Here is a 15,039-nt window from a genome sequence, read left to right as displayed (position 1 = left end):
CCACTGAGTCGATGATGGCTCCGAAAGCCTTTTGGAGTGGGTCTGTGGACTTTTCCATTTGAATATTAAAGTCACCAAAAATTTGAAAATGATCTGCCATGACTACAAGGTCCGATAGGAATTCAGGGAACTCAGTGAAGAACAGTAGCTATAAAAAGTGATTGAGTAGGCTGCATAGATTTCATGACTAGAAGCTCAAAAGACGAAATCGTCGTTTTTTTGTTTTTGTAAATTGAAATTTGCTATCTTTGCGGGATGCGCGGGGGATATGGTCACTAGTGTAACCAGGAGGTGAGGCTTAATTTAACACAGTAAATTCATCAGGCTTAAGCCATGTTTCAGTCAGGCCAATAACATCAAGATTATGATTAGTGATTAGTTCATTGACTATAACTGCCTTGGAAGTGAGTGATCTAACATTAAGTAGCCCTATTTTGAGATGTGAGGTATCACAATCTTTTTCAATAATGGCAGGAATGGAGGTCTTTATTCCAGTGAGATTGCTAAAGCAAACACCGCCATGTTTAGTTTTGCCCTACCTAGGTCGAGGGACAGACACGGTCTCAATGGGGATAGCTGAGCTGACTGCACTGACTGTGCTAGTGGCAGACTCCACTAAGCTGGCAGGCTGGCTGGCTAACAGCCTGCTGCCTGGCCTGCACCCTATCTCATTGTGGAGCTAAGGGAGTTAGAGCCCTGTCTATGTTCGTAGATAAGATGAGAGCACCCCTCCAGCTAAGATGGAGTCCGTCACTCCTCAACAGGCCAGGCTTGGTCCTGTTTGTGGGTGAGTCCCAGAAAGAGGGCCAATTATCTACAAATTCTTTCTTTTAGGAGGGACAGAAAAGTTTTCAACCAGCAATTGAGTTGTGAGACTCTGCTGTAGAGCTTATCACTCCCCCTAACTGGGAGGGAGCCAGAGACAATTACTCGATGCCGACACATCTTTCTAGCTGATTTACACGCTGAAGCTATGTTGCGCCACTCTTGAATCTTTCATATTATTGTGTTTATACAGTAGTTTTTCCACTGAGGCAATGAGTGTAATTCTCTACAGAGACCACAGGGGACAGTATCAACCTTTGTATGGAGCACTGGATCGTGTAAATATTTTTGGGTTTTTGTTTAAATGAGTCAGACACACCCAGGGTATATATAGTTTCAAGACTTTAATAGACCAATAACTATCTGAAATATGATCATAATCAATATCACAAAAAAAGCACCATGCCGTTCATCATAGAGATAAACATAACCATACAATGGTATGTAGAATACATGTTGACATGGTGAGAGTAATAGCACTTACTTAACAAAGCCAATCATGCAAGACTTGAAATAATGGAAACGTGAAGCCCCTTACTTTAGAATAGGAACCTGTTTTAAAACTTCTTGTACATTTGAGACCCACACACATCCAGTAATGGCCTCTGAAAAATGCATTGTCATGCCCTTGCCCCTGTGTCGCACCACAATGGAATGTCTATTCACAATTTACATGAATTCCACTCCCATCCGTATAGAACGGCTCTGTGTGAGGTTAATACGTTAAGCTACTCTCTAGTACTGCAATGCACTGTATGTAGTCAAACCATCTTCTAAGCACCTTATGATACTGACCAACACACAGGCTAGTCCTGTTATATCTCCAGTCACATCCAGTTATGATTATTCTCTTTTTCTCTCTGTATGTACATCACAACTAAGTACTGTAGCATGATTCTATTTACAATTCCCTTTATATATTCAACTCTGAATACACTGTTTTCACTTGTATTGTTCACATTTGACCATCCTCATCATTTCCTTCCCGGGACATCCCATTGGAGGTATATATTTTCTTTCTCGTAAGGTTTTCAAGCAAACAGGCCAGTGTCTATGTACTGTGTGGACATGGCGAGTGTGTGTGTGTGGGTGTGATGTTCTTGTCTGCTCTCTGCTCCTCCTCAGAGTGCTTCTGCTTCTCCAGGTTCTCCATCTCCTCCAGCATCTCCTGGATAAGAGGAGGCATGGAACCTGGGATCTCCATCTTCAACGTCACCACGCGCTCAGCTCCTGTGTAATTAGAAGGGAAAATGTCAATGACACTTTATAGAGTAGTCGAAGTGTCTCTTAACTATATCACTCTCATCAGAGGCAGATTTCCTTTCTTTTTCCCTATTTAACCCACCTCCACCCAGCATGACTTAAAGGGTTTTTACACTGACTAGACTTGTTGCCCACACCGACATCCACAGGTCACCCGATTTTCTACTTTTCTCTTTACACTACATCCTTAAATTAGCCTTGGATGTGGTTGGAAGTGCACTGGTGTTGTAAAATCACAATATGCCATAACACCTGGTTATAACAGTCATGAAGCCAAGCCAAGAGGTTTGTAGTTCAGGTCAAAGTAAGTGTCATGGCCGATAGGGAGTTGACCTCTAACCTTTGGCGCTGATGCTGCGCAGGTCGGTTATCTTCATGAGGACCTTGGGGAACATGAGGGGCATGCTGGGCCGGCGTTTACGGGAGTAGATCTTCAAGGCCTCCAGTAAGGGCTCTTGCAGGACCTCCACCTTAGACGGCTCCTCCAGGTCCTGGCGGTCTGACACAGGAGAGACATTGTCAGTGTGACACCGACACATCATTCATCTACTGCTAATTCAGCTCATCTATTTTGTTTGTGTGACTCCTCTACGTGGCCTATATGTATATACACAAAAATGACAATGAGGTTAATTTATTGGAATAAATATTGGAGTAAATACTAAAAGTACATCCATTCATAAAACAACAAAAAAGATTGTTCACGTTCCATATTAAACATTCTGCCTGTACTGAAGCTATGGCTAGTTGCAGTACCTCCAGACACCAGGCAGATGGCGCTGAGTAGACCACTTTCTGTGTCATCCATCTCCAAGGGCAGAAGCTGGCCGGCGAAGGTGAACACCTGGTCTGTGAGCGGGCCAAAGCCAGCGTTGTGGATCTGTGTACGGGTCAAGGTCAGCCCGTCTGAGAAGGTCATAGTGTCCTGGTCAGGTGTGTACCTCGTACAGATCCGCAGAATCTACAGGAGACAGAGGGGACATGAGGGGTAGTACAGAAAGTCTCGAAAGGGACAGTATAGTCAGTATAGAAAAAGGTGATGGTGAGATGCATGTTCAAGAAGAGGGGGATGGTAATTAAAACACTAAAAGACATGAAAGACAGTTCAGGCAAAGAGAAAGAGAGAGAGAGAGAGAAGTATAGAGGTTAAACACAAACCTACATGGAGTCTGCATAAGAAAAAAGAGACCGAGAGAGATAGAGAAAGACAGATCAGGTAGAGAGAAAGAGATAGACAGATCAGGAAGAGAGAGATAGAGAGAGACAGATCAAGCTGAGAGAGATAGAGAAAGAGATAGACTGATCAGGTCGAGAGAGATAGAGAAAGAGACAGACAGATCAGTTAGAGAGAGATTGAGAAATAGAGATAGACAGATCAGGTCGAAAGAAATAGACAGATCAGGTAGAGAGAGATAGAGAAATCGAAAGAGATAGAGGGATCAGGTAGAGAGAGATAGATAGAAAAAGAGATAGAGAGAACGAGATAGACAGAACAGGTAGAGAGAGATAGAGAAAGAGATATACAGATCAGGTAGAGAGAGTTAGAGAAAGAGATAGACAGATCAGGTAGAGAGAGAAAGAGAAAGAGAGAGAGTGATCAGGTAGAGAGAGATAGAGGGATCAGGTAGAGAGAGATAGAGAAAGAGATAGAGGGATCAGGTAGAGAGAGATAGAGAAAGAGATTGAGGGATCAGGTAGAGAGAGATAGAGATAGAGGGATCAGGTAGAGAGAGATAGATAGAAAAAGAGATAGAGAGAACGAGATAGACAGATCAGGTAGAGAGAGATAGAGAAAGAGATAGACAGAACAGGTAGAGAGAGATAGAGAAAGAGATATACAGATCAGGTAGAGAGAGTTAGAGAAAGAGATAGACAGATCAGGTAGAGAGAGAAAGAGAAAGAGAGAGAGTGATCAGGTAGAGAGAGATAGAGGGATCAGGTAGAGAGAGATAGAGAAAGAGATAGAGGGATCAGGTAGAGAGAGATAGAGAAAGAGATAGAGGGATCAGGTAGAGAGAGATAGAGGGATCAGGTAAAGAGAGATAGAGAAAAAGATAGAGGGATCAGGTAGAGAGATAGAGGGATCAGGTAAAGAGAGATAGAGAACGAGATAGACAGATCAAGAGTGAGATCTTCCAAAACTCCTTAAAAAAACATCTGTAGATTAAATAACGACCATCACAGCAAGGCACTGAGTCAAGTTTCACAAACGGCCTAAATCACCATCAATCTGCACAGTAATTACCCCTGCACGCCTCATTAGAAACCACCTCAGTAATGTAAAATAAACATGATAACGCTTTGATTTCAGATTAAAGCGTTCCCATCGAGAAAATAAAGCTGTGAGTGAATCACCATGGTGCAGCTAGTGAGAATCTACCAACCTTTGATGGTGCACCGAGTTGACAATGAAAACCAGAAGATATGGGGAGATGAAAGAGAATAAAACATGCCTTCAGCGGTAACACTCTGTCTGAACCCACCACCACTGTGTCTGTCTTCAGCACAAACGTATGCTGAGACAATGGAACAGCAGATCCATAGTGTCTGCACCAAACAGCACACTGTGGCTGATAGACAATGGAACAGCAGATCCATAGCGTCTGCACCAAACAGCACACTGTGGCTGATAGACAATGGAACAACAGATCCATAGCGTCTGCACCAAACAGCACACTGTGGCTGATAGACAATGGAACAGCAGATCCATAGCGTCTGCTCCAAACAGCACACTGTGGCTGATAGACAATGGAACAGCAGATCCATAGCGTCTGCACCAAACAGCACACTGTGGCTGATAGACAATGGAACAACAGATCCATAGCGTCTGCACCAAACAGCACACTGTGGCTGATAGACAATGGAACAGCAGATCCATAGCGTCTGCTCCAAACAGCACACTGTGGCTGATAGACAATGGAACAGCAGATCCATAGCGTCTGCACCAAACAGCACACTGTGGCTGATAGACAATGGAACAGCAGATCCATAGCGTCTGCACCAAACAGCACACTGTGGCTGATAGACAATGGAACAGCAGATCCATAGCGTCTGCACCAAACAGCACACTGTGGCTGATAGACAATGGAACAGCAGATCCATAGCGTCTGCACCAAACAGCACACTGTGGCTGATAGACAATGGAACAGCAGATCCATAGCGTCTGCACCAAACAGCACACTGTGGCTGATAGACAATGGAACAGCAGATCCATAGCGTCTGCACCAAACAGCACACTGTGGCTGAACCCTTCTAACTCCACACAGGACAGTTGATGAGGTGCGAGATGTGCTTTGGAGATGATGACGTGGACGTACACACACATATATATCCCCTCACGCATACAGTATACACACACATACGTACAGTACACACACACACCGCTCACCAGAATGTCCAGACAGGCCGCTTTGAGGAGGGTGATCTGGTCAGTTATAGTCAGGCCGGTGAAGCCAGGAACCCGTTTGGCAAACTCCACAACCTTGATGATACATTTGGTGGCCAGCTCACTGAACTTATCCCACAGCCCCAGGTCCAACTGGATCCTAGTGTCTGAGCTTGAGTTCTACAGAGAGAGGAAGGGGGGGGTAAAGGAGAGATGAGAGATAGAGAATAGGGGGGATAGACAGAGGGAGGGAGAGAAAAGGGGGGGAGGCAGAGAGAGAGGGATGGGGATGAAGAGAGAAAATCACGAGAAAACAAAAAGAGAATTACTTGACACATTGGAAAGAATTTACAACAAAAAACTGAGCAAACTAGAATGCCATTTGGCCCTAAACAGAGAGTGCACAGTGGCAGAATACCTAACCATTCTGAATGACCAAAACTTAAGAAAATCTTTGACTATGTACAGACTCAGTGAGCATAGCCTTGCTACTGAGAAAGGCTGCCGAAGGCTGACCTCGCTCTCAAGAGAAGACAGGCTAAGTGCACACTGCCCACAAAATGAGGTGGACCTGAGCTGCACTTCCTATATGTATGACAATATTAGAGACACATTTTTACCTCAGATTACACAGACCCAAATAGAAATCAAAAACAAATGAAATGTTGATAAACTCCCATATGTGTTGGTTGAAATACCACAGTGTGCCATCACAGCAGCAAGATGTGTGACCTGTTGCCACAAGAAAAGGGCAAGAACAAACACCATTGTAAATACAACCTATATTTATGTTTATTTATTTTCCCTTTTGTACTTTTAACTATTTGCACATCATTACAACACCGTATATAGACATATTATGACATTTCAAATGTCTTTATTCTTTTGGAACTTTTGTCAGTGTAATGTTTACTGTCATTTTTTATTGTTTATTTCACTTTTGTTTATTGTCTATTTCACTTGCTTTGGCAATGTAAACATGTTTCCCATGCCAATAAATTTAATTGAGAAGAAAGAAAGGAAATGAAAAATATATAGAGAGAGAAAGAGCAATTAGTTCCGAGTATTATCTCAAGAATACAACCAGTATGATCTATTGAGATTAATGGATTATGGTACAGGGATAGTGTTTCTGAGCCTCAACAGAGACAGGCTTAAATGGATCACTATCCATGCCGCATGTAATTTATATCTATGGTGCTAACACGGCAGTGGTTGTTACTCACTGTAGTGTATTTGCCCAACTGGCAGAGGGAAGGGAAGGTCTCTCTATGAGCCCTACAGATATTCTCCACTACACAGCCCAGTTCGGCTGTCAGCTCATATGTCTCGATCATGGTCATCTTGGGAGTCTCCTTCTTCTCCTTCTTCTTGCTCCGGTCATTCCTGACAGCTGGGAAGAGAGGATGAAATATGAACGGAGATAACTCCAGAAGAAAAAAAAATGAAATTGAATTGGTTGCAATAGCTAAGTTGGTTGGATCATGGTGCTTGTAACACAATACCTCTGGTGTGATTTCCCTTGTGGGCAACACCTGCAGAATATATAGTAGGTGTTAACAGTAAAGAGTCTGTTAAAATGACCATATTTTTCTAAAACAAGCCGTGCACATTTACCAATGAGTGTGTAAGTAATGTAAGATAGTCACGTTACCTTCCAACTGATCTATAAATCACGCCAACGTACTTCAACCATTGGTTTTCAACACCGGCCACTCGTTTTACTGAGCCAGATCTCAGGGAGAGATCCATCTTTATGCACCTGGTCTCCTCAGACAGACACATGGCTCGGACGGATCTGTGCAGTCAATGGATAGTCTAGTCTAGTCTGCCCTACTTCCTGCAATCACTGTGTAAACCCTTCACTCTGGGCTGCATTACACACCAATCGGTGACAACGGCAGACGATGGCGCAGCAATAGTAGCCGTTACATTCCAGCCACAAGGCCACAAGGCTGATACGTGTGCTGATGGATGTATGGAATGCTGACATGCTGGGTAGAAGGGATGAATGACATTCAGAATAGCAGGCATCCATCACCATGACACCACCCCCTACCCACAACAGAGATTGTATCTGGGTCAGTGCGCCTTGTGGGCAATGGTGTTTGAAGTGCTTTCATGTGTTTGGACAGCGGAGGTGGAATTAGTTTTCTTGGAAAACGTTCGGACAGCAGAAGCATTGACATGATTAGACAGGTTTGAAGGTACAGTGCCTTCCGAAACTTTTCACACCCTTTGACGTTTTCCACATTTTGTTGAGTTAAAACTAACTCTGTGTGCAATAATGGTGTTTAACATGATTTTTGAATGACTACCCCATCTCTTTACCCAACACATTATAATTGTCTGTAAGGTCCCTTAGTCGAGCACTGAATTTCAAGCACATATTCAACCTCAAAGACCAGGGAGGTTTTCCAATGCCTTGCAAAGGGCACCTATTGGTAGATGTGTTTAAAAAAAGCAGACATTGAATATCCCTTTGAGCATAGTGAAGTTATTCATTACACTTTGGATGAATCAATACACCCAGTAAAGATACAGGCGTCCTTGACGGAGTTGACGGAGAGGAAGGAAAACGCTCAGGGATTTTACCATGAGGCTTATGGGGATTTTAAACCAGGTACAGAGTTAAATGGCGCTGATAGGAGAAAACTGAGGATGGATCAACAACATTGTAGTTACTCCAAAATACTAACCTAAATGACGGAGTGAAAAGAAGGAAGCCTGTACAGATTAAAAAATATTCCAAAACAGTCTCTAAGAGCTTTGCAAACCTGGACTGTACAATATTTTCACATTATAATTATTTTAATTCTTCAAGCTCTGTCAAGTTGGATGTTGATCATTGCTAGACTGACATTTTCAAGTCTTGCCATAGATTTTCAAGATAATTTAAGTCAAATTACCCAGAAAGACTCTGTAATCGCTGCCAAAGGTGATTCTAACATGTATTGACTCTGGGGGTTTAATACTTATCTAACCATAATATATGAGCATTTTATTTTCCATTAAGTTAAAAAAAGTATTATTTTTCTTCCACTTCGACATTTCACTGTATTTTGTGTAGATTGTTGACAAAAAGTGACATTTAAAGATGCAGTATGCAGAAATCGATACTCCATTTCCTGGTTGCTAGAACTCTAATAGTTCGCTTAATTTCAGTTTATGTGACAAAATAAGCTACTATAGTGTAGAGAATCATTGTACCATCTAAACCGCTGTGAAATATATTTTCCATGACCAGAAATATTCTTTGTTCAGCTGTTTGAAGCTGGTGTACAAAACCGAAAGTAAAAGACGCACAAACAAAATTTAAGAACGGGAAGCATAGAAATAGCGCACATAGAACAGATCTACCACTTCTTAGACTTGCTTTCAAGTGGAATGATAGATCTAGAACCCATATTTCTATGTGAATTTGTTCGGCTCGCCCAAAAAGTTGCATATTGTCACAATCAATTTTAATCCCACTTTGTAACACACCAAAATGTGGAAAAAGTCAAGGGGTGTGAACACTTTCTGAAGGCACTGAGTACTTTGGGTAAGAGTTTTATGAAAAAGTTTGGGAATGTTGCATAGCAGTGTTTTGCAGTTTTGGCGTATATTACAGAGGAGTTGGACGTTGTTTAGAAATGTTGCTCGTCAGTGGTTGAATGGAGACACTCTGAAATATTATTGACACTTACACTCCTTGGACATGCCCGCGGCGAAGCACCTCTGTAGCCGGCAGTACTGACAGCGGTTCCTGGTGATCTTATTGATGATGCAGTTATTGTCCCGGTGGCACGTGTAAACCATGTTCTTCTGGACACTTCGACGGAAGAAACCCTGGGAGACACCAACGGAAAGGATAATAATATGTTTTCAATAGAGAAGACATCTCCCTTGTACTTTCAGCTACCAGCAGTTAACATTCTATAGACATTCTATGCTGTGTGATCCCGAAACATGAGCTGTGTATCAGGGCCAAGATTCAGGCTCTTTAGTGATACTCGTGTTTGCTCTGGGTAAACACGGCAGTCAAACAGTCCCTATTGGCCTTGAGTCTACTCTTTAGGGTTAAATACAGTAGGTTGAGTAACGTTATATAGTTATATTGTAAGTTGGGTTACTTCTGGGTAACAGAAGTTGTATTTTTTATTTGTAATCCCAGCCCCCGTCCCCGCAGGAGGCCTTTTGCCTTTTGGTAGGCCGTCATTGTAAATAAGAATTACGTTCTTAACTGACTTGCCTAGTTAAATAAAGGTTAAATACAAATTAAAATACATCTATATGCTATATTTCTTTTAGAGAAAAAAAAAATAAAGATTTTTAATTTGAACATCTAAATAGATATGCCAGGTCAGATCAACACGTGTATCAACAGACACCAACTGATATTTCTAAAGTATGCCATTTCCACTTTTGACCTGCTACAGTTGGGAAAACGGACAATCGACAAATCTCTTTCATGCATCTCCTTATATGAGGTCCTCCTCCGGGGCAGGCTCGTGAAGGTGATAAGAGAGATAAGCTCCATGCTCACTTTCTGCATTAAACAGTCAGCGAGACAACTCTGTAACTAACGCCACTTCTCATCTCTAACACAGATGTGATCTCACACTTAATCTATAGTTACGATCATTGCCTTTCATCTTATTCCGAAAGACGCTGAGGAGAGAATGTCATCTGTAGTCATGGTCTCCTCCACGCTCTTGGTCTTGTTCACTGTGCTGCCCATCAATTATTTACCTTCTCTTTGTGGAGCCTTCTGTTGCCCGAGCATTCAGCTAAAGCGGAGGGCCAATCGGCCTAACTTTCATGAACAATTGTGTTTACACCTACTCACTATAGCTCACTGCCAAGGACCATCAAAGAGTGGTAGAGAGGGGGACATTTAAGAACCCCAGAGAATAGTGGGAATTGTGTGTGTGTGTGTGTGTGTGTGTGTGTGTGTGTGTGTGTGTGTGTGTGGTGTGTGTGTGTGTGTGTGTGTGTGTGTGTGTGTGTGTGTGTGTGTGTGTGTGTGTGTGTGTGTGTGTGTGTGTGTGTGTGTGTGTGTGTGTGTGTGTGGTGCTTGTTGCAGTTCCTGGCTTTACATATCCATTATCCATATCACAGGTAAAATAGATCTTGGATTGAACTCCAAAGTAGAAATGAACATGGTGAATACGTTGAAACCGCTGATGAAAAAAAGGTGGAATTATTCATCATTTGAGCAGTCAGATGGGTTTCTCGGGACATGTACATGATCAGTCTGGTCCCTTACCTTACAGCCCTCACAAGCACTGACGCCATAGTGGTAGCCTGAAGACTTGTCTTGGCACACGAAGCAGGGTTTGTAGGTGCGAGGAGGGGGCGGAGGTGAGAGAGGACTGGCGAACAGGTCCTCTGAGCTGGAGCTCTGGGTTTCCACAGCTGCTGACACACAGGAGGGATAAAGGGAGAGAGGGAGAGGGGGAGGAAGAGAGGGAGAGAGGGATGATGAGGTGCTGGGAAGAAAGACAGGCACTGAGTGTTGGGAGTGAGATGAGGGCTGCCACTGCATAAACTCTGAAATGGTCTCCTTTCCTTATCGTCTTTCTATCATAAGCTGTTTCTGAGTTTATCATTTTTCTGTCACTTTAATTCGCAAAATTCTCTAACGTGAAGACAAGGAGGAGTGGAAAGTAATATTAGGACAAAGCTAGGAGACGGAGAAAATTCCAATGCAGCTGCTGAAAATGCAGTCATACATCGAATTTATGTAGCTTCATGTTCTTCAAACAGTAATGTGTTGAAGTAAAACACTATTAAATCCCTAAAAACTGTAGAAATATCAAACAAATTGGATTATGTCTTTGGGCCTCCTCTTTTATTCGAGGACCAATAGTTATTTCTATGGTCAGTAAACATTCTGCAAAGCGACTACGCAACATAGCATTCAATCTTTTTTTTTTTTTACCAAACAGAAAAGTGCTTGGGCTTCTTTTATCGGAGAAGTACTAATTTTCTATGGCCAGTAAACATTGTACTGAGTGACTCAGCAATAGAATTATCTCTATGGAAAACGATTCACTAATTTACTGTAGATGAGTTGAAAACATATGTAATGTCAGCCCATGGTTCCAAGTCCACTTGTGTTCCCAAGGACATGTTGAGGCCTTGTGTTGATCGGCATATCTGACTGAGATAATGTTCAGCTATTCTTTTAAGATTTCTGTGTCGTCATTTTCACAGAGAGTGCAAGGGTGAAGAAGAAGCAAGATACAGTCATACTATTCCAATGCCATACTTTGTGGGAAAATGACGACAGCAGACACTCTTAAGACATCTCTTCAGTTTTATAGAGAGCCTCCACTGCGACAGGGCAAGCATCCCTGCTGGCTTCTTATCACCTCCACCGTTAAAGCACATAGGGCCAGTGACAGATAACTAAAAAAGCCAAATTGAGGGAACAAAAATAGAAAAATTGCTTATATCCATCCCCTTGAACCCATGGCCTCCAGTTGAACCTACCCTCGCCGGGTCAAACAAGAGGACACACCCATTAGCAAGTATTCTCTCCACTGCAAAACAATGGCGGAGGATGCCACAAGATCAACTGACTGATGATGAAGCAGTGGAATATTAAGCTAGACTAAGTGGTTTGGAATGGGGAGGGAGGCGCTCACCAACATTTAAGAGAGAAACTGGTAAAGAGTAAAGTTTTAAGATGTGTGCCACGATCTGCTTCCACTATGTCAAAGGAAAGTCACTTTCTCTTCACGCTATCACAATGCTATCACAATGCTATCACAATGCTATCACAATGCTATCACAATGCTATCACAATACTGTCACAATGCTGTCACAATGCTGTCACACTCTCACTGAGGTCTTTTGGGGGACTTTTGGGGCTAGATGCTGAAAGTAAAGGCAATCTGTGGTGATGGAATTTCTGTGGTTGTGAGTAGGCTACTCAACATGAGGCTAATTGCTCAGTGAGATCCAAATACCCTTAACATTACACTTGTAAACAGGAACAATACGTATAGTTATTAGGATATCATCACTGGCTCATACAACATTAATGTGCTTATAGAATAGCCTACGTGATGAATGAGGTAAATATATTATTAGGCTTTGCTTGCAGAGTTTCCCAAAAACGACTTTGCTGTGAGGGAGACAAGCCAAGCAGTCTGGGTCTCGTCTGACCTCCTGTTGGTGACCATTCAATGAACCCTCGGTGACCCCCAGTGACCGTCCTGACCACTGACCACATTGGCTGGGCTTTGGTCGACATGCTCCTCCATCTCAAAACACTGAGCGCTGCCAGAGAAGGTCTAATGTTGTAACAGGCTTTGGTGCTGCCTTCGATACGCCTTTGATATCAGATAGAGGAAACCAAAGGTATCTGAATGGATTTTGACTTCCTAATCTGATCTGTAAATATCAACAACTAGTTGAAGAAATGGGCTCCCGAGTGGCGCAGCGGCCTAAGGCACTGATTCTCAGTGTTAGAGGCGTCACTACAGACCCTGGTTCGATTCCAGGCTGTATCACAACCGGACGTGATTAGGAGTCCCATAGGGTGATGCACAATTGGCCCAGCGTCGTACGGGTTTGGCCGGGGTAGGCCGTCATTGTAAATAACAATTTGTTCTTAACAGACACGCCTAGTTAAATTAAATATATAATAAAGAGGAGCAGTGAGTGTAGTAGGTGACAACAGAGGTGTGACGAGTCAAATAGGAGTGCAGATTTTATGGCCAATTCATTATGAATGGGTTCACAGTAATAATCCATGTATTATTGATTTAGGATAACAAGTAAATATACTGATTGATTGCACAACGGTGAATTCATTCCATAAACCAGGAGGTAGGCTTACAAATACTAAATAAATGCAATCATCAGTTGCAACAAAGCAAACAATGTGCACATGTAAAATAACAACCATATTGACCCTATTCCAAAGCTTTAAAGACACAATCTGTCATTCCCTTTTCAGCCAAATGGCAGCCCTGTCACTTGGTTTGCTATAAAGCTGAGGGATTGGGCTGGAGAAATGTAACCACAGTCCAATTATCAATGAAGCTATGGATGCAAGGACTAACAGTTATATCAACATTATAGTTTGAAACATATTTTGACGCTATATATTGTTTACAAAGGCATTATTTACAAACGTAAAAGTTTAAAAAAGAAACCTTAAATTTTGGGTTATAGTGGTGTAATACACTTGTACTAAATGCATTAGACATTTTTAAGTTATTCTTCAAGATTCAATGGGTATCATTAACTGAAATGACCATGAAAAGCAGTAAATATTGCAGATTGCACCTTTAACATAAACTTTCATGTGTAGGCCTACATAAATGCTGTTGGGTGTTATTTTTAGTTTAAGCTTGATTTTACTGTGCAGGCTTATATATTGCATTTGATGTAAACCCTATATCTGAAATAATATTATAATTTTAGTTCATTTGAACTAGATATATGACATCAATCACATATTCAGAAAGATATATGAAGAAATGCCTTCGAACTACAGCCTCTGAAAAAAAGATGGTAACGTTAGCCTACATACAACATGACCTAAATAAATATGTTTACATTGTCTTTGGATTAAATATGCAATGATACAGGACTGCACAGGGAACAGTTTAGGCTACAATGTACGAACAATTGACGCGCAAGGAATAGACTACAGTATATTATAAATAGTGCATCAAAGGTGTGAGAAGAATACAACTGGATGTATCATGTCAAGTCCCAATTTTAGTATTTCCTGGTGTAACATGATCACAACAAATATTTCGATTTAGTGTAGAGTAAAACAGTTGGCAACTAAGGGATAATTACTTAAATCCTCAAATAGACCAAATAAAAATAAAGCTTCACCTACATTGCGCGATCCGATGAATTTGCCAATCCGTTTCTGTTAGTCCAGTGAAGCATGCGGTTAGAGATGGTTCCTGGAGCATACAAGGACTTGCAGTATAGAAGTCCAGCGTTTCTCCTGGATCAACTGCGAGAAAATCCATATAGTCAAACATGTTTTTTTTTTATAACATAAGCGTAAGGCCGAGTCCTTATCAAGATGCGTCAGGATCTAATGAAATGGGACAAATGGAACAAATGGAATGCAACTGTCCTTAATTCGCACGCCCAAGTAGGATTCTGTTTTCCCTCTCAGTCAAGCGTATGATGGACATTTTTGTTAAAAGTTTGTAATTGACCAAAATTATATTTTATTAATTTGAGTCGATGCAAAAAAATATCTACAGCTGTATGCGCGAGATGATTTCCATCGACGCATTTATCAAAAAATATTTGCGTCCATCGCGCGCAGGGAGCACAGCAAAATAGTCAGTCCTTGTGAAAACCCGATAAAACAGAATAGTAGGCTATTTTACATAACAACGTCTGTTTTGGAGTTCTTAGCTCCCATTTATTGACGAATGGGTTACGCTGTGTCTACACAACCACTTCATACTAGTTATGTCACAGGGACCGATTGAATTACCTAATATATGCTGGTGAACTTTCCATGAACCTATTTGGCGGCCGCTAACCTTCAAATGACCCAAACACTGTCTGACATCACCAAGTACAAGGAT

At 41.9% G+C, this 15,039-nt stretch overlaps 1 protein-coding gene across 2 annotated transcripts; it reads right to left on the bottom strand.

Annotated features, from left to right (window-relative positions):
- Positions 1 to 1,154: 1,154 nt before the first annotated feature.
- On the bottom strand, positions 1,155 to 14,900 carry LOC139573766 (retinoic acid receptor beta-like). Of its 2 annotated transcripts, XM_071397602.1 has the most exons (9): positions 14,325 to 14,900; positions 10,725 to 10,873; positions 9,163 to 9,304; positions 6,979 to 7,008; positions 6,700 to 6,866; positions 5,477 to 5,653; positions 2,845 to 3,049; positions 2,429 to 2,587; positions 1,155 to 2,055 (listed from the first exon to the last, which is right to left on the bottom strand). In XM_071397602.1, the coding sequence occupies exons 1-9, from the start codon at positions 14,473 to 14,475 to the stop codon at positions 1,877 to 1,879; spliced, it is 1,359 nt and encodes a 452-aa protein (XP_071253703.1). In that variant the 5' UTR covers positions 14,476 to 14,900; the 3' UTR covers positions 1,155 to 1,876. The 2 variants fall into 2 exon arrangements, with proteins under 2 accessions (XP_071253703.1, XP_071253704.1); XM_071397603.1 differs by lacking the exon at positions 6,979 to 7,008.
- Between the last annotated feature and the right edge of the window lie 139 nt (positions 14,901 to 15,039).

This window comes from Salvelinus alpinus, chromosome 4 (assembly GCF_045679555.1).
Source record: "Salvelinus alpinus chromosome 4, SLU_Salpinus.1, whole genome shotgun sequence".
In the NCBI taxonomy this organism is placed as follows: Eukaryota; Metazoa; Chordata; class Actinopteri; order Salmoniformes; family Salmonidae; genus Salvelinus; species Salvelinus alpinus.
This window is presented reverse-complemented; position numbering and strand designations above follow the sequence as displayed.

What these genes read in the sequence shown, in the direction of transcription:
- LOC139573766 (XM_071397602.1), bottom strand. Translation starts at nt 14,475, where the DNA reads ATGTTTGACTATATGGATTTTCTCGCAGTTGATCCAGGAGAAACGCTG. An exon ending in CAAGGGAAATCACACCAGAG is followed by an intron (nt 6,867 to 6,978) that starts GTATTGTGTTAC and finishes CTCTCTTCCCAG; the next exon opens with CTGTCAGGAATGACCGGAGC. An exon ending in CATCTGCCTGGTGTCTGGAG is followed by an intron (nt 2,588 to 2,844) that starts GTACTGCAACTA and finishes CTCCTGTGTCAG; the next exon opens with ACCGCCAGGACCTGGAGGAG.